The sequence below is a fragment of the Sphaerodactylus townsendi genome, linkage group LG06 (genome assembly GCF_021028975.2).
Source record: "Sphaerodactylus townsendi isolate TG3544 linkage group LG06, MPM_Stown_v2.3, whole genome shotgun sequence".
Classification (NCBI taxonomy): Eukaryota; Metazoa; Chordata; class Lepidosauria; order Squamata; family Sphaerodactylidae; genus Sphaerodactylus; species Sphaerodactylus townsendi.
Window position 1 is genome coordinate 38,263,264 of NC_059430.1, and position 27,395 is coordinate 38,290,658.

At 44.0% G+C, this 27,395-nt stretch overlaps 2 protein-coding genes across 4 annotated transcripts in view; both read left to right on the plus strand.

Moving 5' to 3' along the window:
• The first annotated feature begins 897 nt into the window (after window positions 1–897).
• Window positions 898–9,115, plus strand: NOL12 (nucleolar protein 12). Its single transcript, XM_048499894.1, has 6 exons — window positions 898–1,062; window positions 3,979–4,084; window positions 5,498–5,546; window positions 5,991–6,133; window positions 6,790–6,875; window positions 8,388–9,115. The coding sequence occupies exons 1-6, from the start codon at window positions 977–979 to the stop codon at window positions 8,557–8,559; spliced, it is 642 nt and encodes a 213-aa protein (XP_048355851.1). The 5' UTR covers window positions 898–976; the 3' UTR covers window positions 8,560–9,115.
• A 6,091-nt stretch (window positions 9,116–15,206) lies between these two features.
• The window catches only part of LOC125434470 (TRIO and F-actin binding protein), a 70,018-nt gene continuing 57,829 nt past the window's right edge, over window positions 15,207–27,395 (plus strand). Inside the window, exons 1-6 of one of the 3 annotated variants that reach the window (XM_048499890.1) lie at window positions 15,207–15,309; window positions 18,230–18,396; window positions 24,221–24,369; window positions 24,809–24,950; window positions 25,912–26,095; window positions 26,879–27,284. In XM_048499890.1, the coding sequence (XP_048355847.1) occupies window positions 18,283–18,396; window positions 24,221–24,369; window positions 24,809–24,950; window positions 25,912–26,095; window positions 26,879–27,284 (995 nt within the window). In that variant the 5' untranslated portion in view covers window positions 15,207–15,309; window positions 18,230–18,282. Of the gene's footprint in view, window positions 15,310–18,229; window positions 18,397–24,220; window positions 24,370–24,808; window positions 24,951–25,911; window positions 26,096–26,878; window positions 27,295–27,395 lie in introns of those variants that run through there. The other 2 variants (XM_048499892.1, XM_048499893.1) reach the window with 2 other exon arrangements.

Below are 27,395 nucleotides of genomic sequence, written 5' to 3' on the forward strand. Positions count from 1 at the left end.
ATTATTATTATTATTTATTCAATTTCTATACCGCCCGATCCCCAAAGGATTACCAGACTTTTGGGTTGCACAAAACTGTTCTTTTTGCCTGAAGAACAGAACAACTACAGTATGAGTAGCTTACTATCCTGCCATTGCAATTACTTGAAGTAAAGCTATCACGTGCATCATTTGGGATGCAACAAGTAAATTTTTCAGCCATCCAACCCTTCCTCCAGGGAGTTCATGGTCCCCCACCCCTGCATCCTCACCTCACAACACCCTTGTGACATCAGTTATGTTCCTTGTTTCTCTGTGCACATGTGAGCTAGAATTGAACCCAGGTGTGCCATTCTAACCATTGTACCACACTAATGGTACATGCAATCCTATGCCAAGTTACTCTGCTCAATGACCTCAGTAACTCTGAATAGGATTGATTCCAACTCTCCCCAGAAATAGCTAGAGAAGGGTTTGGGTATCAGTCCTCTGCTCGCTGTCAAGTCAGGCTCATTCTTCCCCCATGAAAATAAGAGCTGAAGCGCTCCTGAGCAGATGCTGAAGACATTTCCTTTCCAGTGACTGTAGGGCGTCGCTACACGCCAGGCCTTAAATACTTCCAGTGGGGAGAGGCCATTGTTGTTTCCAGACAGTCATAAGCTCCAAAGTCCCATATCAGGGTGGAATTAATCTTTGCATAGTTAGCAGTGGCCCCCCAATTAAAGGCGTCTTTTCACAAACAGGAATGGGCTTTCCAGGACTGGCGTCATCAGTCATTCCTTTTCAGCACGAGTTGCAAGACGGGGAGGGGAGGAACGTGCTCCCTTCCTCCCGCCTTGCAGAGTAGAACAGACAGTGCATGGCGCTGTACGATTACTGGCACAGGCAAAGAGGAAGCGGAAGAGGCGGTGCTTGGCTTGCCGAGGTACACGCTGCCTCCCCTTCGCCGCCGCCTTCATAAGGCGGAAGTAGCTTCGCCGATGTGGCGGCGCCCACGATGGGTCGAAAAAACAAAAAGAATCGCCGAGATGGAGCCTCCTCGCAGCTGCGGCGAGTAATTACCTTCGACGAGGAGAGTCGCCGGTGAGTCGGGGGAAGGAGGGTGAGAGGATGGCAGCGGGCAGTCATCCGGCAGTGAGCCCACGGTCCTCCTGGAAATGAGGCTGGGGACTCATACCGGGGGTGGGGAGAGAGTAGCATTGCGCTGTCAGTTATGTACGAATGGTTTTGGACACGTGCAAAAAAAATTATGTTCATACAGTGTGTGCACAGTCATTGACATGTGGAAACTGGGCTGGAATATTGTGCTGGCGCGGGGGAGAGGAGAAGACTCTGTCCTGGATATCCAGGTGTTTGGATTCTCCTCGCTCCATCAGAAGAATGCGGTGATTGTATGTTCACATCAGCAAGTCGCTCCTTTGCAAAGACATCGATTGTATCCATATTTGTATTTCTTAATTCCCCCTCCCCGCTTTCCTTCACTTAAGTGTGCATTTATAAGCACACCCCAAGTTGTGCAGTCTAGTTAATATGCACAATAAAATATTATACTATTATTGAATTAAACTATATACTTGAACTGTGTGTAGTTTAAATTAGTGATAGCATAATCTTTTACCGTATAATATTTAGAGACACTGGCTAGCTTTTTGCATAACAGTCACTGTCTCCTTACTGAGAATCTTGTGGTATGTGTTATCCATCCATGAATACCGGAGGCACAGTTTTCATAGCTGATCCATCCCACCTCTACTTCTGTTTTTTTTTTCCTGTTTAATAAGCATATGAGGTAGACAGTGTCAGAAATTACATTGAATTCTGTCAAACATTGGTAATAGTAATGGGGAAACTATTTCTCTTGATTTTTCCACAATCATTTTCTATCTTTACTGATACTCTCACTCTGACAGCTACTCACTCTGGCTTTCCAGGGCTGACTCAGATCTGAATGAGAGACTAGAACAGTGATGGCGAACCTATGGCACAGGTGCCAGAAATGGCACTCAGAGCCCTCTCTGTGGGCACTCGCAAACAGAGTCGCCCCCCCCCCCCCCCCACACACACACATCTAGGCTGGCCTGGGCTGCTGGGCTCAATTATTAGCATTAAACCTAAGACCTAGTTTTGGGGAAGCAGTGTAGGTAACCCTGTTAAATGCTGTTAAACTGATTTTCATTTGAAGAACTAAAGCACAATCCTTTACCTGGGAGTAAGCTCAGTTGCTGACAATGGGGCTTGCTTCTGAGTGAACCCTCCTAGGGTTGTGATTCACCCATTGGAAGAGTTGCACGGTTGCTTCAAAGCAAAGCCACCGACTACCACCAAGCTTTCTCCCGAGTAGCGCACACCTAGAAACGTTTTTTCGAAACTAAAACCTCAGTATTCAGGTTAAAATGCCGTGTTGGCATTTTGCGATAAATAAGTGAGTTTTGGGTTGCAATTTGGGCACTCGGTCTCGAAAAGGTTCGCCGTCACTGGACTAGAATATGTGAAATTGGTTATCTTTCGCACAAAACCATTCCCAGCATCCAAAATAGGTAGCAACTTGAGAAGAATAGGAGACTGTATTGTAGGTTTCTGGAAAGTAACCAAAATTGGAATAACGAAACAAAATTACTGCAGTTTCCCCTGCTGTGTTAGTTAAGAGTGAAGGGAAATCAACATGTAAACACAGTGGTAATAATATATACCCCACTAAACATTCCCTTTTCACTGGACACAGTGTGTACAGACTTCTCTCTCTGATACACCTCTGAAGATGCCAGCCACAGATGCAGGTGAAACGTTAGGAACAAGATCTACCAGACCACGGCCACACAGCCCAGAAAACCCACAACAACCAGTTCCTTTTGTTAGTTTCCAAAAAAGTGTTCTATTTATCTCTTCAGAACTTTATCACCTTTTCTGCACACACATCACTTACACCATTTCAAAGACTTTTTGATCCCAATGTTTATGCCAAAGTTTTTCACGGTCTCTGTCTCAAAACATTGCTTCCTGGCTGCCAGGTTTTTTTCCATGCATGTACTATAGTGATGCTTCATAGCATTGCTGATTTGTTAATACAAAAAATGGGAGGGGGAGAAAATACCAGAAATAATACATTTTAAGATGAGAGGGGCAACAAAGCATTCCAAATTAAGAGTCTGATGAGTATAAACGAAGATAATGCTGAAGGATGGGTTAAGTTTGAAAACGAAATAAATGAAGGAGTTGGCAAACATGGCATATTTACAAAAGAGATGAAGAGAGGAAAACAAACTGCAGTGGGGCCAAGAAAGGTGTTACTGGACATATGGGGAAAATGGAGGGCTAAATGGATGCTCGGCACTCTGGACATGGCATCTTTGGCAAGTGTGGCAGGAAAGGAAGGGAAAAAAGTGATAAAAATATTTAAAAGACAAGGAATTCAAACTGTGGCAAATTTGATTAGAGAAGGAGGAGAAATAATGACATTAAAGTTTGGCGACCACATGGAGCCCTTGGTTTTGTAGGGAAGAATAAAATGTTTTGGTATGATCACACTGTGAGGGAAACTGGCTTGGGAATGTTTCAGCAAAAAGAAACATCATAAGAGTGTTTTCAGAAACAGTGAAAAAAAAGTATTTTGGAAATGTTTCCAAACCAAAACGAGGAAAAACAATGTAAAACACCACGAAGGAAATGTTTTATTTCCAGCCTAAAGACATCGTAAATGGCAAATGTGGAAAAGGCCTATCTTATGCAAGCTATTTTGCCAAGAATTGTGTATTTATCTCTTCAAAACCTTTACTTTTCAGATTTTTGTCATATCCATTGCATAGGTATTGGTAGTAGTGTGCTTTTTATGCTTATGTATGGTTAATCTTTTGTTTTCCAAAATATTTGTAGGCAACTTAAATGATGTATTTTGTCTACTGGTTGTATGTGGTAAGCTTATTTGTTAAATTCAGTAGGAGTGAAAGGACTCCCTTTTCAGCTTCCCTCTGTATAGCTAACTTGCCATGGTTTTGTTCTCAGGGAATACTTGACAGGATTCCACAAGCGGAAGGTTGAGAGGAGGAAAATAGCTGTGGAGGAGATAAAGCGCAAACTGAAGGAGGAGCAACAGAAGATGAAGGAAGAGGTACTGCATCTTTTGGTATCATGGAGAAGAACAGCAGGTTGTACTGCAGGCGCCCGTGGGTGAAACAGGGAGGTTTTTGCTGAAATGAACTGCAAGTTTTCAAATGCAGGCTGCAAAGGGTGGCGGGGGTGGAGCATGTTATAGCTTGAATGCAATTTTTGCCTGCTAAACTATTCAATTAATTATTTTTCTGTTATTACATGCCACACGCTCAGGGTTGAGAAACTTGAAGTTCAAGCTGGTCTCTGATTGAATAGTGTGTAGGGTTTGATATAAAGAATATGGTGACCAAGTGAAAGTACTCTCCTTTAGGGTCTGTGTCTTTGTACAACATCTTGTTTAATTCAGGACAGGCAAAGCAGCTCATTCTCAAAGAGGTTCATAATAGTTTAGCATTCTGACGGTCTTCCATAATAATAAATAGAACTGAACTCTGTCGCATGATGCTTCCACAGCTAATAGAAACACACAATTGTTGGGTGTGAATCGTGCAATTTTGTTGGGCTTTGAAGTATGTGACATTCCAAGTACAATAACAGGATCATTGTTACACATCATGTAGAACACGGATTAAAAATGTAGCAACTGCTTCAGAAATTTCTACATTAGGGCTGTTCAATAGCTTAGACATTTTTAGTTTGTCTGAGAAAAACATAAATTCTAGAGGTAATAAAGCTACCTGATCGGTTCTAATATAATTATACCTCGAACAGTAAAGCAGGATATGAGGAATTGAGTCCATAGTGTTGGGACAGTACCGACAGCAACGCTCACTTTGTGGGATGTTAAGGAAACGACCTTGAAGATAGACAGAGGGGAATGAGTTGCACCTTGCTCTGGTCATGACCCATCTGCACTTATAGTTAACAAGCTGTTCTAAATATACAGCAGGGCTAGATTTCTGGGTTGCGATCCCAAAGTATAGAGGGGAACAAGAGCTTTGCACAGCACTCAGGAGAGATTGGTATTCCTGGTCATACAGTCTGGTCTTTAGATGATGGTAAATTTCCGTGGCAGTAAGCATATGAAGAGACTCCCATGAGAAACCCAAGGAGAAGATTTTTTTTTTCCAATATGAAGCCACCACTTCGAAAGCTGAAGCTCCCTCATTTCTAGCAAAGATAAGCTTTTTGGATCTGTGCACAGGCATAGATGCAGCCAAAACTTAAATGTTACATCCTATTCCCTAGTTTCTAATAGATGTTGCCCTGATTCCAGACAAAGCACACCATAAGGGACACAATGTGGGGTGCCAAATAGGAAGTTTGATTGGATGCGCTCCAGGTTCTTGTGCCAAGCTTGGATCCAGACAGGGATACCATACCATCTTCAAGTAATAGATAATTGGGGGGAAAACAGGCAAGCAGTTGATGATCTGAAAATGATCAGGTTTTGTTTGTTTCTTATGTGTAGCGCCACAAGGAATACATGAAGATGCTGAAGGAGAGAGAGGAAGCCTTAGGTGAGCATCTTTTCTGTTGGTGGAACCATTGCAGTTGAAAAGGATCAGGAGTGGGGAAGAGAGCAGAGTGTAGCAGAGTGTGTGATTTGGAGGTGGTAGCCTGTACTTAGTCTTCTATTTTATGACTTTCCTAAGCATGTATACTTTGTATTCAGGTGAGATGTATAATGTATTCAGGTGAGATTATAGGCAAGAGCGTCTATATAGATCATTAGAATTTTAGGAACCTTGGTATAAGGTGTCCTACTAGAACTAAGTTTCTAGCTCTGGCGTTGTGTATGCATGGGGAGGAAAGACTCTTAAGTAGTACTGCAACTTGTCAGAAGAACTTGGACTCAGAAAGGAGATCCGACCGAAACATCTACACTTAGAACATGGTGATCTTCAGCAGTTTGGTTGTGGAAATTTCTGTTAGAGTTCTGTGTTCTCCTTTAACCTCTTCAGATGAGGCTGACCAATTGGAGTGTATGGTGACCTCACAGCAGGAGTTGGTGAGCTATGATCACCCAAACCACACAGTTACTGTAACTACGGTCAGTAACCTGGACCTCTCGGGAGCGCATCTGTTAGGGTTGGATGCTCAAGAGGTAACACTTCTATTTGCTTACAAGTTTTAGGGGTATGTTACATATTCATGGATTTTTACAGAAGCAAGTACAATCTAAGACATTCCTCCTTGTATGTGAGAGAAGGTGGGACTCTTCTCCTAAGATGATATTTGCTTCAATGCATGGGCATCATCTATCCCTGAAACTCCCCCATCCCATATTCTTAGTTTTTAGATCTATTGTTTTTTCTCATGTATATGTTTAATATATTCATTATCTAAAATTTATTTTATTGAGGTAGCAGTCTTAATAATGTTGCTCAGCATTTATTAGCATTTTGTGGGGCAGTTTCAAAGTCTTTCATAACCAGTATTTTAGTGACCCTACTGTATGATAGGTAAGTGCTAACTCTTCAGCTAGTGAAAGAGATTAGATTTTCTAATTCTTTTTACTTTACTTTTTATTTTTATTTTATTTCTGCTAAATGACTGGAACTTGAATTGGGAGTTCCTTGGTCACGATAGATCTGCATTTATAAAACATCTGTATTCTCAGTCCTGTTTAGCATTCAAAGTTAATAATTTCTGTAATATCCATTCAGATTAATCTTCAGTTATTTGGCTAATTCTACCTGGGGAAATGTTTCTACTGGCAACTTCCAGCTTTTGAATGGTGTTTTTGTGGCTTTTAATTAGGAAGATACTGAGCCGAAAGGAGATGATGTCTCAAAATCTACGTGCACGTTGCCTAAGAAATCTAGAGACCCTTTCCTGTCTCAGAGGTACTTCTAAGATTATTTTATCTTTCCTTTGACCGTGAAAACCTTTGAACATCCCATCTATCCACCAAAGAGCTTGCTGAAAAATGATGGGTGGGTGGGTGTGGAAGGGTGGATCTTCCCCTGAGGCATGGGGGGGGGGAATGTTGCCTGGAGACAGCCATTCTCTGGGAGCCCCCCCCCCCCGCTACACCTGGGAGCGGGGCTCAGGGGGTGCCCTCAAGCCTCGCCCCCGTTCTTATAAAAGCAAAGGAGACAAGAACTGAGCCTTGCAGTTGCTTCTGCTCTCCCCGGAGGGGAGGGCAGAAAGGACTGCTGGCTGGGAGCCGGGAGGGGGGGCAAGGCTTAGGGGGGCGGTGTTCTCAGGTTTCCTTGGCCCCGCCCACATTGATGATGACATGGGCGGGGCTGAGGTCACCCAAAAGCGACGAGGCAGCAGGAAGCCGTCTTCCTGGTCACATGGGGGGTTGATTTTGCACCCCCCACATGACCAGATTAGTGGTGCCCAGGGGCAGAGGGTCCCCCCCCCCTTTCCTGGTCAGATACACCACTGATCTTCCCCCTTCTTTTTTATCTGTTTACAAACCAATCTGGAAAAGCTGCTATTATATGTCTACTCTCTAAAGTGCATGAAAGGGAATGATTTTGCATCCCTGTCTTGCCTCTGCTTTTCTGCAGAGAATATCCCAAACCAGTTGTTACCTGTTTGATGATAACTTGCATTCTAACACCCTGGTTGATTCTTGTTTTGGCTGTTGCAAGCTCAAGGCAGTACAGTTCCTATTCTGTGATGTGCCTCAAGAGGGCAGCCTACTTCCTATTGTCAGTGTCAGTGTCATCTTAATGGCTAATGAAATCTGCGTTGTCTTATGAGTTTCTTTTTAAAATTCTGTTATGCAACAATGGATTTTAAGGCTTTTTTGGTAATGTATACTATTATGCTTGAAGTGCTTTGGCAACAAAAACAGGATAAGAAATCCAAAACACACACACATGGTATAACTCTTGTTCAGATATGTAAGTTGTAGTTAGGAAGGCAAGTCAGGACTGGAGGGACAGAGACAGCCACAAACTGGGGCAGGAGAGAGATGCGTGGCTATGCTCTTGCAGTTAAGACTAGGGTGCGGGAAGAGGGGGGACGTTCTTTGTAGAAGAGGAAAGACTCAAGATGAGGCAAGAGACTGGATGAATAATTTCAAGTATAAGTCAGAGGATGGTGACTTACAAGAGGCAGTTCCAAGGATGTGTTTTAGAGTACTCTTTCTTCAAGGAGCCCACAATGGCCTAAATGTGTGCCCCATTCACTGCTGCTGAATCACAGGACCTACGGAGAGAAATGCAGGCTTATGTTTTAAACAAGTAAATATACCTGCTTAGTTTCATTGGTAGAACTGCATCATGTGCTTTCTGATGAAATTGCTTCTCAATGTTGGGGTGGGGCAGTGAGGGAGGAGAGGGAACTGGGGTTGAAGAATTCAAACGCTGACCAGACTGTCTCTCTTCCACCCTATACAGGATCTCTTCACTCACTGCCTCACTTCATACTCGTAGTCAGAAAAAGACTAAAGGCAAGCAGCCCAGGCACAGTCATGGAGTGAAGAAGAGAGCCCAGAAACCAAGCACAGGCCGAACCAGCAAATCCCAGCGTCGAAAAATGACGGGCAAATGTTGGCGTGTTAAGGACTGATGAACAAGAGGAAGAGAAGGTAGCAGCATGAGCAGAAGCAAATGGCCCCTTGGCAGCAGTCTCTCACTTACTGGAAGGCCCATTTTGTCTTACCAGAATGTCTCCATTGTTGGGGAGTGGCTGCTGAACTTCAGAATTCTCCTGGACTAATGCAGGACTTGAGGAATGTTGGCTAAACTCTTTGTTTTGGATATAGATTTTCTGCCCTTAAGGAAGTTTGTACTGGTCAAGGTTCTATCAGTATACCTTTTTTCCTTCGTCTGACAGAAATGGGGTAGGAGAGAAAATTAAGTGCTTCCCTCTCTCTCCATCCAAGTCTGGATGACAACCAGGTCTTTTAAACATCACAAGTCACCTGGAAGGGTCCACTTGGCTTTCATGTTCTTGCTCTTGCATGAACAGTTTTTCATATCTGTGAAATCCCATCCCATCCCCACTAGGAAGTTGGGTGCCATGGATTTTTACCACAGTACTGTGTTCCAGTGGGTGTACAGACCCAGCAACAGTTCTTCTGATGTGTTTTTGTTGTTTATAAATAAATTTTGTAACAAATTTGTATGTTTTTGTTGCTTGCAGATCCTTCTGACAGTTGATAGGTGAGAAACTGTACCAGTTACAATTGTTTATGGTGGGCTAGTGCAAAATACTTTACCATGTACATTATGTTTATCCCCTGGTGCTTCCTCAGATTTTTTCTAGTTCCCTATCATTGACATGAGTGCTCAGGGACTTGCTCATGGTATCAGACAGCAAGGCTGCGACAGAAATGAGTTGGGATGTCAGGTCTCCCAGATCAAGGACCACCACTGCACAAACAAAAAAGTGTACAGACTTCAAAAAGTACTAGCCAGGAAATAGTTTTTAGGAACACCTTTAAAAATCCGGAGAACAACCACCAAAATAGTAAAAGGTCTGGATTCCATGCGTTATGAGGAGCATCTTAAGGAGCTGGGGATGTTTAGTCTGGAGAAGAGAAGGCTAAGGGATGACATGATAGCAATGTTTAAATATGTGGCAGGATGTCATGTTGAAGATGGAGCAAGCTTGTTTTCTGCTTCAGGTACTAGGACAAGGAGTAGTGAATAAGTACAGGAAAAGAGATTCCACCTAAACATAAGAAGAACGTCCTGATAGTAAAGGCGGTTCGACAGTGGAATACACTGTCTCAGAGGGTGGTGGAGTCTCCTGTTGATGTTGTTAAACAACGGTTGGATGGCCATCAAGAGTGCTTTGACTGTATACTCTTTCATGGCCGGGGATTGGATTTGATGGCCCTTGTGGTCTCTTCCAGCTCTACGATTCTATCTGAGAGTCATGAACAAGCTTTTCATTTCCTCTTCAGACTAGCAAGACAAAATGTCAGGGGAGGAGGGGATGTTGCTCAGCTAAGCCTGCAGATGGTAAAAATCTGAATGTAGACTACCCTGCCTTTCTGCTCAAGAGGGAACCAAAGCAATTGCCATTGTTTTCCTTTCCTCCATTTTATCTATGCAGGAGCCCTGTGAGGTAGATTAGATGAAAACTGGTGGGCCCAATCTCACACAGCAAGCTTGCACGACTGTGTGGGGATTCAATCTTGCCTCTCACAGCCATTTGTCTGACACTAACCACTATACCATACTGGCTCTCAGTTTCTGCATCTTTCTTAAATCTTCAAAAACATAAATGGAATTAAGACTTTTGTTTGGAAAATAGAAGGGAAGGAAATCCCCAGGAACAAGATATGCAGTTTCTTTGAATCGTAGTCACTGACTGTTGCTTGTGTGGAGTTGGGCTGGCCACAAGGATCGTGGGGAATGTCTCCTTTACTTCCAGCACAAGCTGATAATTTAAAAAAAAATGTCTTATGGGCTGCTGTTTACATAATCCCTGTTCAAATGCAGCAGCCACAGCAATCAGCTGACTAGGGATCTCTTTAGCCATCTATGAGCTAGAAAAGTCAGCTGTTATCAGCCTCTTGTGCAACAGCACAGACTGGATTGTTCGGGAATGATTCTTGCTCACAGATCTGCCAGAGAAGTTCTCTGCTGAGCAGCTGTTCCACTAACATGTTAAAATTGGGCCCCACTTAACCCTTGGATGCTGCGTGACTGTGGTGGGGCTTGTCTGATTAGGACAGCTTCTCTCAATTTGAGATGGCACAGTTTTAAAAAGATATGGCATATATAGAAGTATAGGTTGAACTGACAGGATGGATCATTGGAAGTTTTGTCCAGCTGTCATGGGATAATTTCTTATTTATATAACTTCTGCTCTGAAATCTATAGAAGCCTGGTTGCAACTAATATGTACTGGGCCATATTTTGAAATTCAGCAGGGCTGCTAAGACTTCAGTATTTACTGTGCTTCCTGGACTGTCTTCCCCTATGAAACAGAGAAAGGGTTTGTTAAGCTTCCTCTGGGCCTGCTCTGTCTTGCTTGCCTTGCATTCACTTTGGTGGTACAGCTCTTGTTCACCGACAGCAGGGAGGGGGTTAGCATCCTTTGGCTGAGTCTTGGCTCAGAGGAAAGATGCTGAAAAGATAATAGGTCCAAGGTGGTATTGGCAATCAGGGTCTGTGCTGGAGTGGGGCTAATGAGAAAGTTCTCTGGACTGGATTTAAGGCTCCAATTGCACACTCCTACCCTAGAATGCAAGGTCCATCACCATCCAATAAAGTTTAAGGCATTTGGGCTGGGTGGGTGGTTGATGGTGTCGCTATTCCAAGCCCTGCAGTTTATTCCAGGCTGTTCAAATACTATTCCTTTGCAGAGCTTCAGAAAGGGCTTGTACATGGCGAGGCATTTGCCAAGAGTGCCTTCCTTCCTGATGGCAGTGCTGAGATCTAAAGGCAGTTCCCCTCTTGTGTTGAGGCAGAAGGGAGGAAGAATTTGGGCACATAAATCAGGACTGTGGGGCTAGGCAAAGCCAGTGCAAGTACTGTGACATTAATACAATGTTCCATTAAAAACCTGACAACTGAACGGTCTTCAGGACTATTTGTAAGTACCAATGGTGATTTGAAGTGTGTTTGAAACTACCCATGCTGATGCAGAAGGTTGTTTGTCCAAGGGAGTGTGCGTGTCTTGTGACTCTCAAATCCTGTGAGGATTTTGGATTAAGCACGTCGGCTACTTCTGGTGATGGACTAAAACCCAGAAGCAGCAGCTTTGTGGCATTTGATGGATTCTTTTTGATGGAACCTTCAGACTTCTAGGTTTGTGATTTTTTTCCCATGCATGTGCTGTTACAGGTTACTACCAAGTAACAGGGACTTGTTGTTGACCTTCAGGTGTGTTCTGTCTGCCTAAAGTTATTACCCAATAAGAGAATGGGAAAGGGACAGGTTTGATGACTTTACCCAAAACACCGATAAAATGCCTTGCCTGCTTCTGAGTCACAAATATTGTCTTCTCACATTCCTGGCCTTTTGTGAACAAATAACAGCTACACACCTTGCAGACAAACAATGATTTATGTCATTTAACCAGTAGCATGTAATCCTCTGAAACTACTAACATGACCAATCCTCATTCAGAGTTTTACGAAGTGCCAATGAAATGTCAAATATTGATTTGCAGTTTTCTGTTTCAGTACAATGGAACCCAGTCCTGTCCCTTACAGCAACTGGTTGGGGGCTGGCCAGTGCCTCAATGCTTTATGTCGGTTCAGTGGGTTACGATGAGGATATCATTATGCCAGCAGAATCTTCAATCCCAGGGATAGGGAGGGCATATGATAACAGCAGCAATTTCATAGCTAAGCAAGTGTGGGTTCTCTAGTCAGTGCCTGGACGGGACACTCCCTGGGAAGTTCCGTCAAAAAGAATCCATCAAGCCCTGCCTTCCGTCACTAGGCTTATCCCTTGCCCTGGCCTGGTAAAACTACACTATTCAATACAGTTCATCCTCGTTTTGAGACTATATAGTGCCCAAGATTGGGGCTTCCCTCCAAGCGAGGTACTTCCGTATTGTTACTTAAGAACAGCCATGCTCCATCAGACCAATAGTCCATCTAATCCTGCATCTTTTTGCCAACAGTGGGCAGTTAGATGCCACAGGAAAGCCCAAAGCTAGGGTATACAGACAGCAGCCCTTCCTTGCTGATCACTACCCACTTTCTCACAACCAGAGCCATTCTGAGAGGTCCCACTGAGATGTTATAGCTGATATTGAACGATATAGTCCCTCCATAAATCAGCCCAACATCCCTTTAAACGAATTTGAGCTGGTCACTACATCTTGGGGCGGTGAGTTCCACAAGCCAACCACCCAGTGTATGAAGTAGTATTGTCTTGACTGTATTGCCTGTCAGTTTTTAAGGCGACCTCAAATCTGCCATTGCAGGAGAAGAAAATAACCTATCCGCTTTATCCACACCATGCATAGTTTTGTAGACTTCTATCATGTCATCTTTCAATTGGCTTTCCCATGCCCATTTTGGATGCCCTTTTCTAGTTCAATATCCTCTTTGAACCTCTGCCACTCAGGTGGAGGAGTGGGGAATAAAATCTGGTTTTCCAGATTAAAATCTACGTGCTCTTAACCATTACACCACGCTGGCTGTTAAATAGTAAGCATACCTGCAGTTTTAGTTTCAGTCTTTTTCCTGAAAACGAAGGCAAACCTCGCAGTGAAGTGCAAGTGTGTAAATGGCCTTAGAAATCAAAAAAGACTATTACAACTGGAATAATTGGTGTGTGGACTCTATCAATGGCCATCAGCCCAGCAACAATTTTATCATTTTGTTCAGTTAAGACAACTTATCCTCAAAAATGATGAGAGAAATATCTGCATCACCTTATAGGGTTTTTTTTTAACAGAAGATTCTGAGTTCTTTAAAAAAAAACAGGTTGCATTTTGACAGCGTTAAAGGGATCGATTAGGATTCTTTCTCAACAAAATCTGTGATTTCCTGTCCACTATAGGTGCTAACTATTGTAGCATAAGAAGTGAATGGCATTTTTCCAGATTAGACTTAATTTTACATAACTACGTTTCATCCTGTACTTTCTGAATTCATGGCCCCTTCACTCTGATGGTTACTGAACCTGTTGCATCAAATGACTGTATTATGGAGATCCATTCACCCTACCCTGCCTCCCATCTGAAGAAGTAGGCTCTAGTCCACAAAAGCATCTACTGGAATAAAATGTCAGTTTTTAAGGTGCTTTGAGGTGCCTACGGGGAAAGGGTGGGTTATAAATGGAACAAAATAAATAATTAAAAAATAAGACTCCTGTTTAAATTGCCAAGAAATCATTGGGGTGGGAGCTGAATAATAATACTGAAGAAGATATACATACCATCGGGCTCTGGAGCTGTATTGAGCAACGATCTGAACCCCAGTGGTTGTCTCTGAGCATGCGAGTCACTGTGTAGTTGCTCCCAGCTCTCAGATATCTGGGGTAAGAAGCTACTTGGAGTGAATCAGAGAATATAGTTGGGGCAGGTGTGAACAGGGTTGCCTGCAGCCTTAAGAAAAAAGCTGTCTCTTCAATAGAGGCTTAATGGGAGGCAATAGGCAACTGAAGTCTTTAATGGAATGGAAGTAAATAACATCACCTTGAATATAAATTCCCATTACAAAGGGGATTACATGAAGTCATGGAGGATGGTCCTATCAGTGGTTATTAGCCATGGTGATTAAAGGGAACCTCCATAATAAGACACTGTCAACCTATGAACACTAGTTCCAGTACTAGATGGATCAATAGTCTGCTCCATCAGGTTTCCTTTGATGTTCTTTTGATGTTAAAGCCACAAACTGCTAATTTTCTTCTCAGCTGTTGGCAGCTCTGTGATACAAACAAGAAGGGAAATAACAGGGGGGGATGGATGACAGGGAAACAGTCAATATCAGTTCTTTATACTCTATTTTCATCCTTTCCTCCTCATTTATGTGTTTGTTTATTTCAAAACAATCTGTTTCCTTTACTAAATCCCACATGCCAACAACCAAAAGAAAATGTGTCCTGCGCCCCCTTAACAGTGGCTTAATTTGGATATTTTTTTACTGGGTGATACTTTGCCACCAAAAGTTTCAACTGCCTATTTCCACACATTAAGCATCTGTTAAAGCAGCTGGACATTTCCCCCCTACAGGTTACTGGCCACTGTACCAATTTCACCAAAACTTTGTTCCCATTGCAAAGATGTTCCTCCATCGTGTATAACGTGTCCGGCCAGGGCAGAAGTATTTTACAATAAGCTGTGGGTGAGGGACCACTCCAAAAGCAAAATGGGGCCTAAAGGAAAAGCTGTGTGTGTGTGTTTGTGTTCTCCACATTTCCCTCGCTTCCCATCATGAAGGAGCATCAGGAAAACATTGGCATGGCACCCCAGAAAGGGAGCGAGCGGGGGATCAAACACCCATCCAGCGTCGCCGCCACGTGGGTTACAAAACAGGCGAGGAAGAGGCATCGAGCTTGAATCATTACGTAAAAAACCGAGATTCTCTTCTCAAAGTTCCAATCGCAATCCGTTTTCCGCAGCTTTCATTCGTTGCCAGCCCGGCCCACCCCTCTCCCTCTCAGCCGCTTAAGAGTCAGCATGCAAATAAAAGGGTCTGCTCGGCCAATCAAACCGAATCCGGTGGGCGTGGCCTTGGTCCACCTCCCCGGGGAAAGTTTGTGTTCAGTGTTTTAAAAAAAATAAAAAGGAGAGGAGACGGCGCCGGGAGTCGGTCCGGAGTAAGAGAGGCAGCCTGGTGCTGCTGTCGGAGAGGCGTACATTTGTTGGTGTGCAGTCTTTTGGGCTTGTTTTCTACCGGTATGTTCTTGATAAACGAAAGGAGTTGTATGTTCTGTGTTTAGAGAGCCACGGGTAGCATTTTATGTGGCTTGAAAACGGAGCGAAAACTTGCACTTGTTGAAATGCAAGTGCGAAAGTCGCGTCACCTCATTGATAGGCAGAACGTGGATTATCAATTGTTCTGAGCTCCACCGCAGGTGAGGCAGCGGGTTTAGTAAAATTCAGGGGTTTTTTTTATGGCTGAAAGCTTAAGTGGGCGTAAATGGTTCTGCTGCCTTTAAACGACTGCCCCGTTGCGTTGCATGGTAATTAAAAACAGCAACTTGAAAAGGAACATTTTTTAAAAAGCTGAGGATGAGAGGCGAAGATGCTGCAACGCACGTGTGGCGCATGAGAACTTATTTCTGTCCCTGGAGAAGATGTAATGCAGCGCAACTGTTTTCAATTGGGTTTTTAAACTGGGGGTTTGCAGTTGCAGTCCTAGGCACACTTAAAAGAAAGTCAGCACGATCAGTTCAGTGGGTCTTGTTTCTGAGCTTGCATGCCTAGGCTTGCAATATTAGCAACTGAATAATAGTGAACTGGGTTTCCAATTGTTGAGGAGAGAAGCTGGAGGCGAAGGCTCATAGCTGGCATTATGGGGTACTTCTAGCTCTTTCCAGGGTCTTGTGTGGTTCTGCTAAAATATTCCTAAATGGGAGAATGCAGGGACCTCTTGTTGATAAAATTGTCCTCCAAGGGTTGTTTGGCAAGCCAGAATGCAGACATTGTCCATGTACGGCTACTAGTGTGACTAACTGCTAAGGTGGTGTTATATGCAAAAATCCCCTGACTTCATTATTTGTCCTCATTAGTCAATAGGTTAAAAGAAGGGGTGGCCAGGATCTGTTGCCGATTAATCCAGACCCTGTATTTATAGAAACAGTCATTGATTGCTGTCTGGCTGGTAAAATTCATTTAGTGACCTAGCATGTACTTCTATTTTTCCCCTGTACATGATTTTAGCCTTGGTAAATCTGATGCAAGAATGACTCTAACAAAGACTGAAAACACAATGTAGTTTTGAAATGAACTGTCAAGCAAGCACTTTGGCCGTATTCAGTAGAACTGAAGCATCAAAGATGCTCAAATGATGGCGGGGGGGGGGGAGATAATTTGCATGGAGGACAACTGTTCTGCTCCAGCTCTTATTCTTAGGAGCAATACCCACACTAGTACAAATTATCTTTTAACATTAGGTAGACCCTGCTTGTGCATACCTCTAAGTGACAAATGTTACACGCTTTTCAACAAAAAATAACAAGTAAAATGGTAACTTCATCCGCCATGTGCTGGACCATCTTTGTTTCAGAATCCTCCGCTTGGGTCATGGTGCCTGCCTAGTTCTGTTATGCTAGTTAGTTCTTTTTGTTGAAAAGGGTATATCAATGGACTGTTTCTGTCAGTCAAGTCCAACCCAACTATGAAGATAGCAAATTTGGGGATTCCCCATAGGGACATCGAATTTTGCTCAGAATATATCCGCTCAGCTTCGGTTCTGGGATTTTAAAAATTAAATCTGTGATTAAGTGATACTTTTCAAAAACAGCAACTTAAATCATAACTAATTTGTGTTAAATTGTTCAACGTAGGCACCCTTACTTTAAAAGTGTCTTACTGGATAATATGAAGGTGTCCATAATCAAACATTTATCATAACCAGTAGACATCAAAGATGATTTCTAGTATACTGTGATGTACCTTCTGCCCTCCCACACTATAGACCCTAATCTCACTAGCTTGGGACTCTTGCCTGGGAAGTTACCTGGAACAAGGTCTCTTGGAATTCTGCATGCATTGCACATTCATGGTTCCCGGAACAGATGTATTGTGGAGCAGAAGAAACTTAACTGGTGGTTATGGTAGGGGCAGAAGGACACTGGAAGTAGCAAGTGGTCCCCTTCATGGGGCAAGTGGGTAACATTAGGTTTGTCACCTCAGTTAAAGCGTACACTTATTATCAACTGTCCTGCTCTGTAGTGGTGGAAAGTGCCATTGAGTCATAGCTGAATTAAGGCACTCAGTAGGGTTTTCAAGGCAAGAGGTGTTCAGAAGTGATTTGCTGTTGTCTGCCTCCACATGGAAGGAGAGAATGGAGACCGGCCCAAGGTCACCCAGCAGATTTCACGTGGAAGAACGGTGCTATTCTGAGTGCTACTCTAGTTATTAACTACATTTCCTTCACTGTTGTTTATCCTTTTGCAAGAGAGACAGACTGAAATGCGCATGTCTGTGGTCACCAGTAATGATTTAGCCATGTTAGTAATTTACTAGCACTGCATTATGTTTAAATGTTTTTTTACTGAGCATACTGTTTCTTTTGCAATTCATGTTGGCAGATCCAGAAGCATGTCTTGGGGAAATGTAGCCTGGTGCAAAATCTGAGGGTTTTTTGCACCAGGTCTTGAAATCTGTGTATGGACCTGGGCGGGGGGGGGAGGGGGGGTATGGGGGCGATTTTCTGCCCCTCTTGTGACTAAATGGCAGCAGCCCGGGGACATTTGACCCCATATGTCCCCCTGGGCGGTACGCCCTGCGAGATCGGCAACCCATAGGTCAGTTGTGAATATCTCCATTGTGGTAATTCGATACCTGGATGGGCCAGGGCAGGTGGTTAAATGCTCTTAAGCATGACAGGGTTTTTCATAGGCTAGAACCGATGGGTGGGGGTGGGCCCTGCCCATTTCAGGCCACATTTTGATACTACTGCATAAAGATAAGCTCCTCTAATATTACTGGACCTCAAGCCATTTCCTGCTGTTACCTTTGTATGTCTGGTTATGTGAAGTGTGTGTGCTCCGCCTCTCTTTTTAAATAAGATTGGGAAGGGAACTGAGGCTATTCCTGTGTCTTGTCTTGTGATCCAGTTGCTGCTGCTTTCCTCCCCTTTCCCCTGCAGCTGACCCTTAAAATGCATGAAGCCTGAAGGATCTTCCTTTCCCTGCATGGACCATGTCAGAAATTGCAGATAACACTCTCTGTGAGAAGTTTGAGGCCAATGTGTTTGCCAAGAGCCGGTGCCAGAACTGCTTTCGAGTGGTTGGTGCTCATCAGCGTGGTAACCAGGTGAGCTCATCATTCGATATTGGGATGAAAGGTACGGATATTTGATCACTGGCTGCCTTGTTTGGGGGTGGGGGGTACTCCTATTGGATATGCAGGAAGTCGAAAGCTCTAAACGGATGATACAAAGGGTCAAGTTTCCTAGGGCTCAGGATTTAAGCAGTCAATCCTGAACCCCCAGAATGGTGGCAGGGTATAGCAGAAGCGGTCAGTGAGGAGCTTTCTTGGTATCTGTAGGGTGTCAGTCTCCAAAGACTAGACTACAAAGGAGATGCTGACATCAGGTCAGTTGGCCAGGTTGAAATCAAATCACAGCCAAGAAATGATTCTGCTTTAGTTCAATCTGTTCACAGTTAAGACTTTAGCAACAGGAAATGCAGTAAACAGTTTCTAAACTTCTACATCTGCAAGGACCATCAACAGTGGCCTTCCAGGCTCCCATCTTCCCTCATGATGCCACAGGAAGAGTGCTAAATCTTTAATGGTGACAGTCCGTGTGGTTTCTTGGGGAGGCAGTTTGACTTGGGTCTTGTGTAGAGATAATGTTCCAATCCTGCCAGAAAGAATCAACAATGAAACAGGCAAGAAGTTGCCTTCTAGCCCATAGTCCCTTGTGCTGCACTGTTGATGTTTAGTGAACTTGCTCGACTCCCTGGTGGCTCCAAAATCCGCCATTTCCAAATCATGGAGAGTGAGGTCATTTTTCCCCTTCTGCACAAGTAATTCTATTAGTGTCTGTTCTGATTGTAATTGACTTTGACTTGTTTGTGCTTTGCAGCAAGAGCTCACACTTTTATTGTTAGGACTTCTGTGTAGTTGAGAGTAGGCCAGTGCCATAGGAAGGGAAAATGGCGCCCGGGGCAAAATGGCGATCGCTCCCCCAAAACACCCTTTACCTACCTTTTTAAAGTGAAAAAAGCAGCCTGCGGCGGTCCATGGGGGCTGCGGAGGCTGCCTGAGGGGAGGGGTAGGGGGAGCGATTCTCGCCCCCCCTCCCCCATTGTAGCTCCACTACTGGAGTAGGGAGATGGAGGACATTTGGACAGGTACACTTTTTCTCACCCTGCAGCACCGTCTTTTGATATCTCCTGCTAATGCTGCTGCCCAGATAGTTCCCCACCACAGAGCAACTGTCGTGACTCTCCAGTCCCTTCTTGTTTGGGGGCATGCTGTCTGTGGGATGTTCCTGCAATTTGAGCGGGCCTTCAAATGAGTTACTTGAGTGCTGTTTGCAGATGTGGACTTTGAATGAGCCACAAGGACTGGTGGAATAATGTATTAACGGTATATTACTGGTAAGTGTTCTAGCAGAGGATGGAGAGGATTGTAAATGAGGCCTTAATGGCTATTGTGCAGCGTAGTTGTCACATTGCTAATGAACAGAAACCCTGTCTCTTGAATGACTGTATGACAGGTAACAATTCAACAGGTGAAGCTATCCTTGTGATTACTCTGTGTAGCCACATTTATGTTCATAGTACTTTACAGTCCCTACCCAGGGATACACAGCAAAATCAGTGGGTGAGGGGACACAAACAGGAATGTGAAGGTCCAACCCCCTCAAAAAAACCTTTGAAGAAGAAAAGTTTTTCCCCCTGATACCTCCCTCCAAAATAAAACACAGAAAAATTGAAAGTTTAGGGGGAGCACTGAGGAGGAAAGATACTACTAATGAAATATTCTCTGCTGAAATGTGTGAAACGCTTTTTAAGAGAAGTTTTTTGCAAAATATGTAGTACAAAGTTTTTTACAGAAGGCAATCTACAGTTAGATAATGACTACTGTGTTTATGGTAAACATTTCCCAGATCCTAGTCTGACATTTTAACCACTATACTGCACTGACTCTCTTCTTTGCCCATAGGAACGGGGTAAAATACAGCAAATTCTGAAACCGTCTGTGCTGTCCCTTCATTATTATTTTTCAGAACTAATGCTAGATTTTCCATTGCTAACTAAAACTAGACTATCACTGTTCTAATAAACAGAATTTCAGTGGTAGCCTGAAAGTGAACAGACTATGCTCCAGTAAAGCTTTTGTGAGTGAGAGCTCACTTCACTGGATGCTTTGCAAGGACTTTAAAGGGGGATTATACAGATTTCAGGGAGAATAGGTTCAAAGCCGGCTACTAGTTATGTAGCACAGGGACGTCCACATTCAGAGGCAGTAAGCGTCTGAATACAATTGCTAAGAGGCAGCATCGTGGAAATGCCTCAGTTGTGTGGCACAGTGGTTATGAGTGGTGGACTCTAATTTGGTGAACTGGGTTTATTTTCACGCTCCTCCACGTGAATCCTGCTGGGTGACTTTGGGCCAGTCGCAGTTCTCTCAGAATTCTCTCGAACTCACCTACCTCACAAGGTGTCTGTTGTGGGGAAAAGAAGAGGAGGTGATTGTAAGCCACTTTTGGGACTCCTAAAAGATAGAGAAAAGTGGTATGTAAAAACCAACTCCTCTTCTTCTATAATTGGCCCTCCGAACTGACTGGCCACTATGTGAGAAAGATGCTAGATTAGATAAATCACTGGTTTCACCCAGCAGGGTTGCTGTTATGACCGGATTAATGACAGTTTATGCTAGAACAGTGGTTCTCAACCTTCCTAATGCTGCGACCCTTTAATACAGTTCCTCATGTTGTGGTTACCCCCAACCCTAACATTTATCCAATTTACAGATGGAGAACACTATTGCAGAGAGTCTGAAGCGACCCCTGTGAAAGGGTTGTTCGACTTCCAAATGGGTCCCAACCCCAGGTTGAGAACCACTGTGCTAGAACATATCATATTAAACTCTAAAATGCCACTAGATTTCTGCCTGATTTTATGGCAAGAAGCTAACACCTCATTGTACTAGGCACCCATGACCTACAAAAGCAGAACACCCTCAATATTTTCATTAGTGAAATGTTACTGTCAGGCTTTACTGCTTTAGGTACAAGGTTCTTGTGACTCTTTTACAATTTCATTAGGTAGCTATCAGGATAAAAGGAGGAGATGAAAGGCTTAACACATTCTGAGTGAGGCTACGTCTATGCACCAAATAAGGACTTGCTTTTAAACTGTTTTGGTTCAGAAAGAACTCTGGGAATCTTTGCAAGTATGAGAGTACTAAGAATAGGTTAAATTATCTCTGACTTCTACTGTAGAACTACAGCTCCCAGAAAGCCTGGGGGTGGAGGCAAAACTATGATAGTTAAATCTATTTACATGCATAGTGAGTAGACATGTGTGCAATGTTTTAAATCACTGAGTGTTCTTACTGTTATTATCCAGACTTTACGTGCTCTCCAAGATGCAGAAGTCCTGGGTGTTGCAACACCAGATAGATGTTTTTTCAGCAAGAAAAGGCTTTGAAATATAGTAGGATTAACAGACCAGAATGACTCACCTGTTTGGCTTCTGGTCCACCCCCTAGTCTGGGCCAGGTGTAAAACTCCATCTCTCCCTATGGGGTGCCAGCTGGTGTCCTGTTAACAAAAGGTTTCATGTTGTTCATTGTTAGCTGGGCTAGATCAGTCTGGGATTATGAAATAGTAATGAGGTTCCCTCTCTCCCCAGTCCTGGCCCTCTAGAATTTCCTCTTGGCTCACCTGCGATCTGCTCAGAACCGTTCCCTCTGAGTGAATTGCAGCCTGGGCGAGACAATGGAAGGGAAATGGTGTTGACAATCGGCCTGCCAGGGACCCTCCCTTTGGTGATCATAACCTCCTAAGGTAATCAGGGTAAAGTGGGGGATGTATTGAACATGCTAGGGCAATGCTGAAGGGCTTAAAGGGACAGGCAGGTTTGCAAATCAATTCTGGAGCAGCACAGGGAAATAATCTGCTCTGTTGCCTGTAAAAGCCTTGTTAATCCATCACCCTACTCCTTTTTCTCCTTAAAGGTGATGGTGCATAGGCAACCAACACCAGTTTTTTCTAATTTGTGCTTCAGCTGACTTGGGCTTTGGTCAGATGCCCTCATAGCATTTCTCTGTGCTGCATGTGGGGCTGCGTGAGTGGGGTGATAACCGCTTGAATCACAGAACTTCAGGAGTGGAAGGGGGTGGCCATGAAACACTTTCCTTTCTGTATCTCTGTCAAATTGACCATTAAGGTGATCACGTCCTACAGGCAGACTGCAGAAACAAGTTATTCCATATTGGAGGGGCCGGGAGAGCAAGGATTCTCAAAAGTACAAGGTGCAATTCCGTGAGTGGGGGCAGGCAGTTGCCAAGGTGGCGCAATCTCCTTCCGTGTGACAGAGTTGGGATAACTCTTGTCCTTGACGCATTCTTAATATTTCCCAAATAATATAACATAGGAGACCTTGTGATGTAAATTTGTTGTTGATTTCTAGAGCATTTGGGATAATCTGCTGGGGGTTTTTTGCTTTGTTTTGTTTTCCGGCTTTTTGATTCAAGGTCACCCTAAAGTATGTTTTGGCCTTGTGCTGACCTCAAAAAAGATTAACACATTCTTAATTGTAGACTCCTTCCATAAACAGGCACGTAAACATGTCTCTCCTGAGAAGACAACCTCAAGGAGAGTGGGAGCAGGAAGGGATGGTGTTTACGTGTCTTGTGTGCATGTTGCTTTTTGCTGATGTCAGCCTTCTTTCTCATGGCGTTGGAAGGCTGTGGTGATGATAATCTTCTGGGTCCTCCCACAGCCCAGCAACTCTCTCTTTCCCCCTTCAAGACTGAGCTGAAAGAGGGGCTTAGCTCTGCCCAACCTCTTTGTCTGAAGACGGAGTTTCCACATGGAAGTTCCACCTGCAGCCACCCCACAGTTCCTTGTTTGAACTGGATTAAAGATGGGTTCCCTCTGATCCAATTCCAATAAGGAAGCCTTGGGAACCTTATCAGTTGTGCTTATTCTGAGAACAATGTTGTATGGGAGCTCCCAGAAAATGCAGAGTTTTCATTGTGAGAAAAATCTCCATGTGGATGCAACCCTAGTTAAGTGGAAGGCTCAAGAGTTGACTTTAGGGTAGTTTGGAAGGTCTCCATTTGAGAACCCACACTTTTAAATGAAGGTCTAACTTCAAAACTTCTGAGTAGCCCCCCTCCAAGCCCCCCTCTTGTCTCAGTCATCCAGAGACAGAATAAAAGGCTATGTAAAATATTTCTACACTAGCCTTCATAGTCTGACTAGAGGCAGCTTACTGTTAAAATTACACACCCTGAATTATGTTTGTGTCAGCTCATATAATCTTCTGCCAAATTTACAACATTAATTAAAACAATTGTTAACAGTATAAAGAAATTTAAAAATGGTAATGTACAACGGCTTGTGTCCTACCACTGCACTAAACAACGTTAAAATTCCTCGAGCCTAAGGAATCTTCATCCAATTTAAGGAACTCTTTCTCCAGTGGAGGATAGTGCCCAATATTAGCATAAATAAAACAGAGGTCCAGCAGTACCTTAATGACTGACAAAATTTATTCCCGCGCAAGGAGCCCCTGAATGTCATTTAATTTGCTGCAAGACATCAGATGGAGTGAGCTCTGAAAAACTTATGCTGGAATAAAACAGAAATTGTGGGGCACCTTAAAATAGTAACAGCTACTCTTTTAGGATTTGTTGAAAATAAATGGCTTTATTGCCCCAAGGAGAGGGAAGTAAATACACAAATAGATAAGCCAGTATCTTTTATAGGACCAATTTCTGTTGTTAAATGACTATTGCAAGATTTACATATGGGTGGTACTCTCTTTATCAAGCAGAACGGAAAGGTAGCAGGACACGTCTCTGCTGAGCTGTGCAGTCCCCATATTTCCCTTTTCAAAGAAGCAATGGGTTTCTGTAGGCACCTATTCTGTTAACTCTCATCTCCTCCTTGTAGGCAGCAGAGGATCACAAAGTGAACACCTCTGGTTGTGGGAATGGTACCAACAACAAATCCAGCAGTGATGCCCAGTGGGACCCCTTGTGCATCTTAGTGCCCCAGTGTGAACTCTATGTTTGTGTGGACTCCAAGGAAAAGACTGAGAGGTAAGTTCTGTGGGGATGGGTTGAGACAGTATTTCTGACAGCACTTGCCAGGTCCTGCTCCACAAATTAAAGCTGAGATGCTGATGCAAACCTTCTCTTGCTGTGTTCGGATATAAAGTATCTCGGAGATAGGCTGGGCTAATAGACTGATCCAGTGAAGTTGCTCAGAAAGGTCTGTGCTTAAGTGGGGGCTTGAACCCAGGTCTCCTACATCCAGTACTTGCGCTACTAGATCACAGGTGACTCTACCGGTAACTGGTTAAACTTGAGCCGCAGCTGCCATGTTTTATGAACTTGTTCACTTCTTCTTGCTGAGGCAAATGCAATATTTGGCTCTTACTGTTGGCAACCTTTGTGCAGTCTTCTGGATACATCTGAGCCTTTTGCAGCTATGTTAAGAAAATGTTGGGTTCCCCTCCACCCTTTGCCTGCCCTTCAGCTGTCAAGAAAGCTTGGAATACACCCAGCTCAGCAGCAGATCTGACCAAGAATCTAAGGAGGAATCAGAAGAAATCGCTGCTTATCCTGACAGTAGCACTGGCGCCAGCGCTGATGCGGACACAGATGCTACACTTGGCAGGGTAAGATGGAAATGGCTGTGGGTGGGCGTGTTTCCTTCTGAGCAGCCCAATTCTTCCTTGCCTTGGCTTCTTCCGTCACTCTGAGTTTATTTAGATCCATGGCCTTCAGCCTTTCCAGCTCTGCAACTTACTGAGCAGTGAGCACATGATGGAGAATCATTTGATGGAAAGAGGGGGCATAGTTATAATCTCACAGTGGTCAAGGCCAGGACGATATGATCAAGAGAACTGGGATAAGAAATACAAGCTTAGTGCCTGTTGTTGTACTATTAATGAGGAATAAGGCAAGGGTCAGAGCCAGGGATGAATGCTGTCTACCACTTGGTGATCACCCACACTTTTCTGCTATGCCTTTGAGTGTACATGTGAAGAGAGGCATTATGTGCACATGTATTAACAGCACGGACCTTCCAAAAAGTAGCAGAAAAAGGGTAGCTCTTGTAAAAAAGAGCACGTGACTCCATGACCCACTTAAGGGTTCCCGCCTATGAGATTTAGATGACTGCAGAGAAACCCTTGAATTTCAGGTGACTAAATAAAGAGAGGCAAGGCATAGTTATATATCTTAAAGGTTTAGATTCAGTATTTTGGCCTTATTTATTTTCTCTGACATACAACCTTCTCTTCCCCTTTGACAGATACAGCTGTAGGTTCCATGCAGTAAGAGCTTACATTGCTGCTTTATTTACTTATGCATTTAGTACATTTTTATTCTGCATTTGATCCAGGGAGTTTAGGGCAGTCTACTCAGTTCACTTCCATTTTATCATCACAACCACCACCCCTGAGTTAGGTTAGATTCGGTTCTGAGAGAATGAATGGTCCCAGGTCATCCAGTGGACTTCCATGGCAGGGTGAGGATGGAGATTTGTGTCTCCCAGGGACATTCCCCTCTTAGTACACAATGCCTGTCCGCAGACTGTTTGGGTGACATAGTACAACCTTCTTTCTTTTCTCTTAGGAGTGGGAGATGACTAGGTTCTTTGACAGCATATTGGGATCCGACAAACAAAACACCATGTACTATGCAGGCAAGAAGCAGGAGGTGCGACCTGAAAACCTGCATGCTGATAGGCCCAGATGGAGTGAATCCACAGCCTCCAAATCCAGTGGGAAAACAGAGCGTTGGAGTTGTCTGAAAGCAGGTACACCTCAACTCTTGCTCACTTCTCCCACCGCCCTGTAGATATGGTTCTTCTTTTTCTGTGGGGTGTAACAGTGGCGTAGTGGTTAAGAGCAGGTGCATTAAGGAGCAGCAGTGGCGTAGTGGTTAAGAGCAGGTGCATTCTAGTCTGGAGGAACCGGATTTGATTCCCCGCTCTGCTGCTTGAGCTGTGGAGGCTTATCTGGGGAATTCAGATTAGCCTGTGCACTCCCACACGCGCCAGCTGGGTGACCTTGGGCTAGCTCTCTCAGCCCCACCTACCTCACAGGGTGTTTGTTGTGAGGGGGGAAGGGCAAGGAGATTGTGAGTCCCTTTGAGTCTCCTACAGGAGAGAAAGGGGGGGGATATAAATCCAAACTCCTCTTCTTCTTAACAGTTCATGTGCTGTATCAAGGGACCCAAATCCCATTCCCAGATAAGTGCATATATTTTCATAATCATCTCTGTTCCCAGAATTTAAGTTTTTCAGAGATCTGTGAGATTGTTTTGGCAGTGAGTTAAAAGAGAAAGCAGCAAAGAAATGTCTGAGGCTATCTAATGAAATCTTGGCCTTAGTCCTCCTTCTGTGAGATGGGGATAATACTACTAGGAATAACCTCCTGCCTTAAAGTAGTTCTAAGGATTGCAGTATGGTAGTGCATGTGAAATGTTCTGAACTCGTGAAAGCATTGTACAAATTCTTATCTCATCATAGGCCCAAGTATTCTTTGAGCTTTTTTCCCCTTCTCCTCACATTTGTGAAGGGTTGTTATATTATTTTCGGTCCATCCAGAATCCAAGGTCATGAGCCAAGACCACGCAGACAAATGGAGGAAGTCTCAAGCAGAGGGGGGCTATTTCTCTCTGGAGCGTCGGAAATCGGAACCGAGCTGTATGTCTTCCCCTCCCCGTGTTGGCCGCAGCCCTTTGCCTGTCCACTGTGATGCTTCCAGAGTTGGTGGGTACCCTGCTTCCTCCATCAGCTCTGCAGACTCCAGCCTAAGTTGCCGCCCAAGCAGCAAAAGTGAGGGCCAACATGGACTTATGAGGCAGGAGTACACCGTGTTGGCTGACCTGCCCAAGCCAAAGCGCATCAGCCACAAGGAAGCCTTTGAAAAAGAGCGCAGCAGCTCCCGCACTCGCAGCCCTGGCCGGGCAGAGGTGGAGCGGATCTTTGGACATGAGCGCAGGTGAGGTGAGGTGAGAGATGGGATGGGGAAGGGTGTGTGTACAAGCTTTGTCATGTTATGTTCTGGTGTGCAACACAGTATGGCTAGATTAACTTTTGTGCTAAGCAAGTT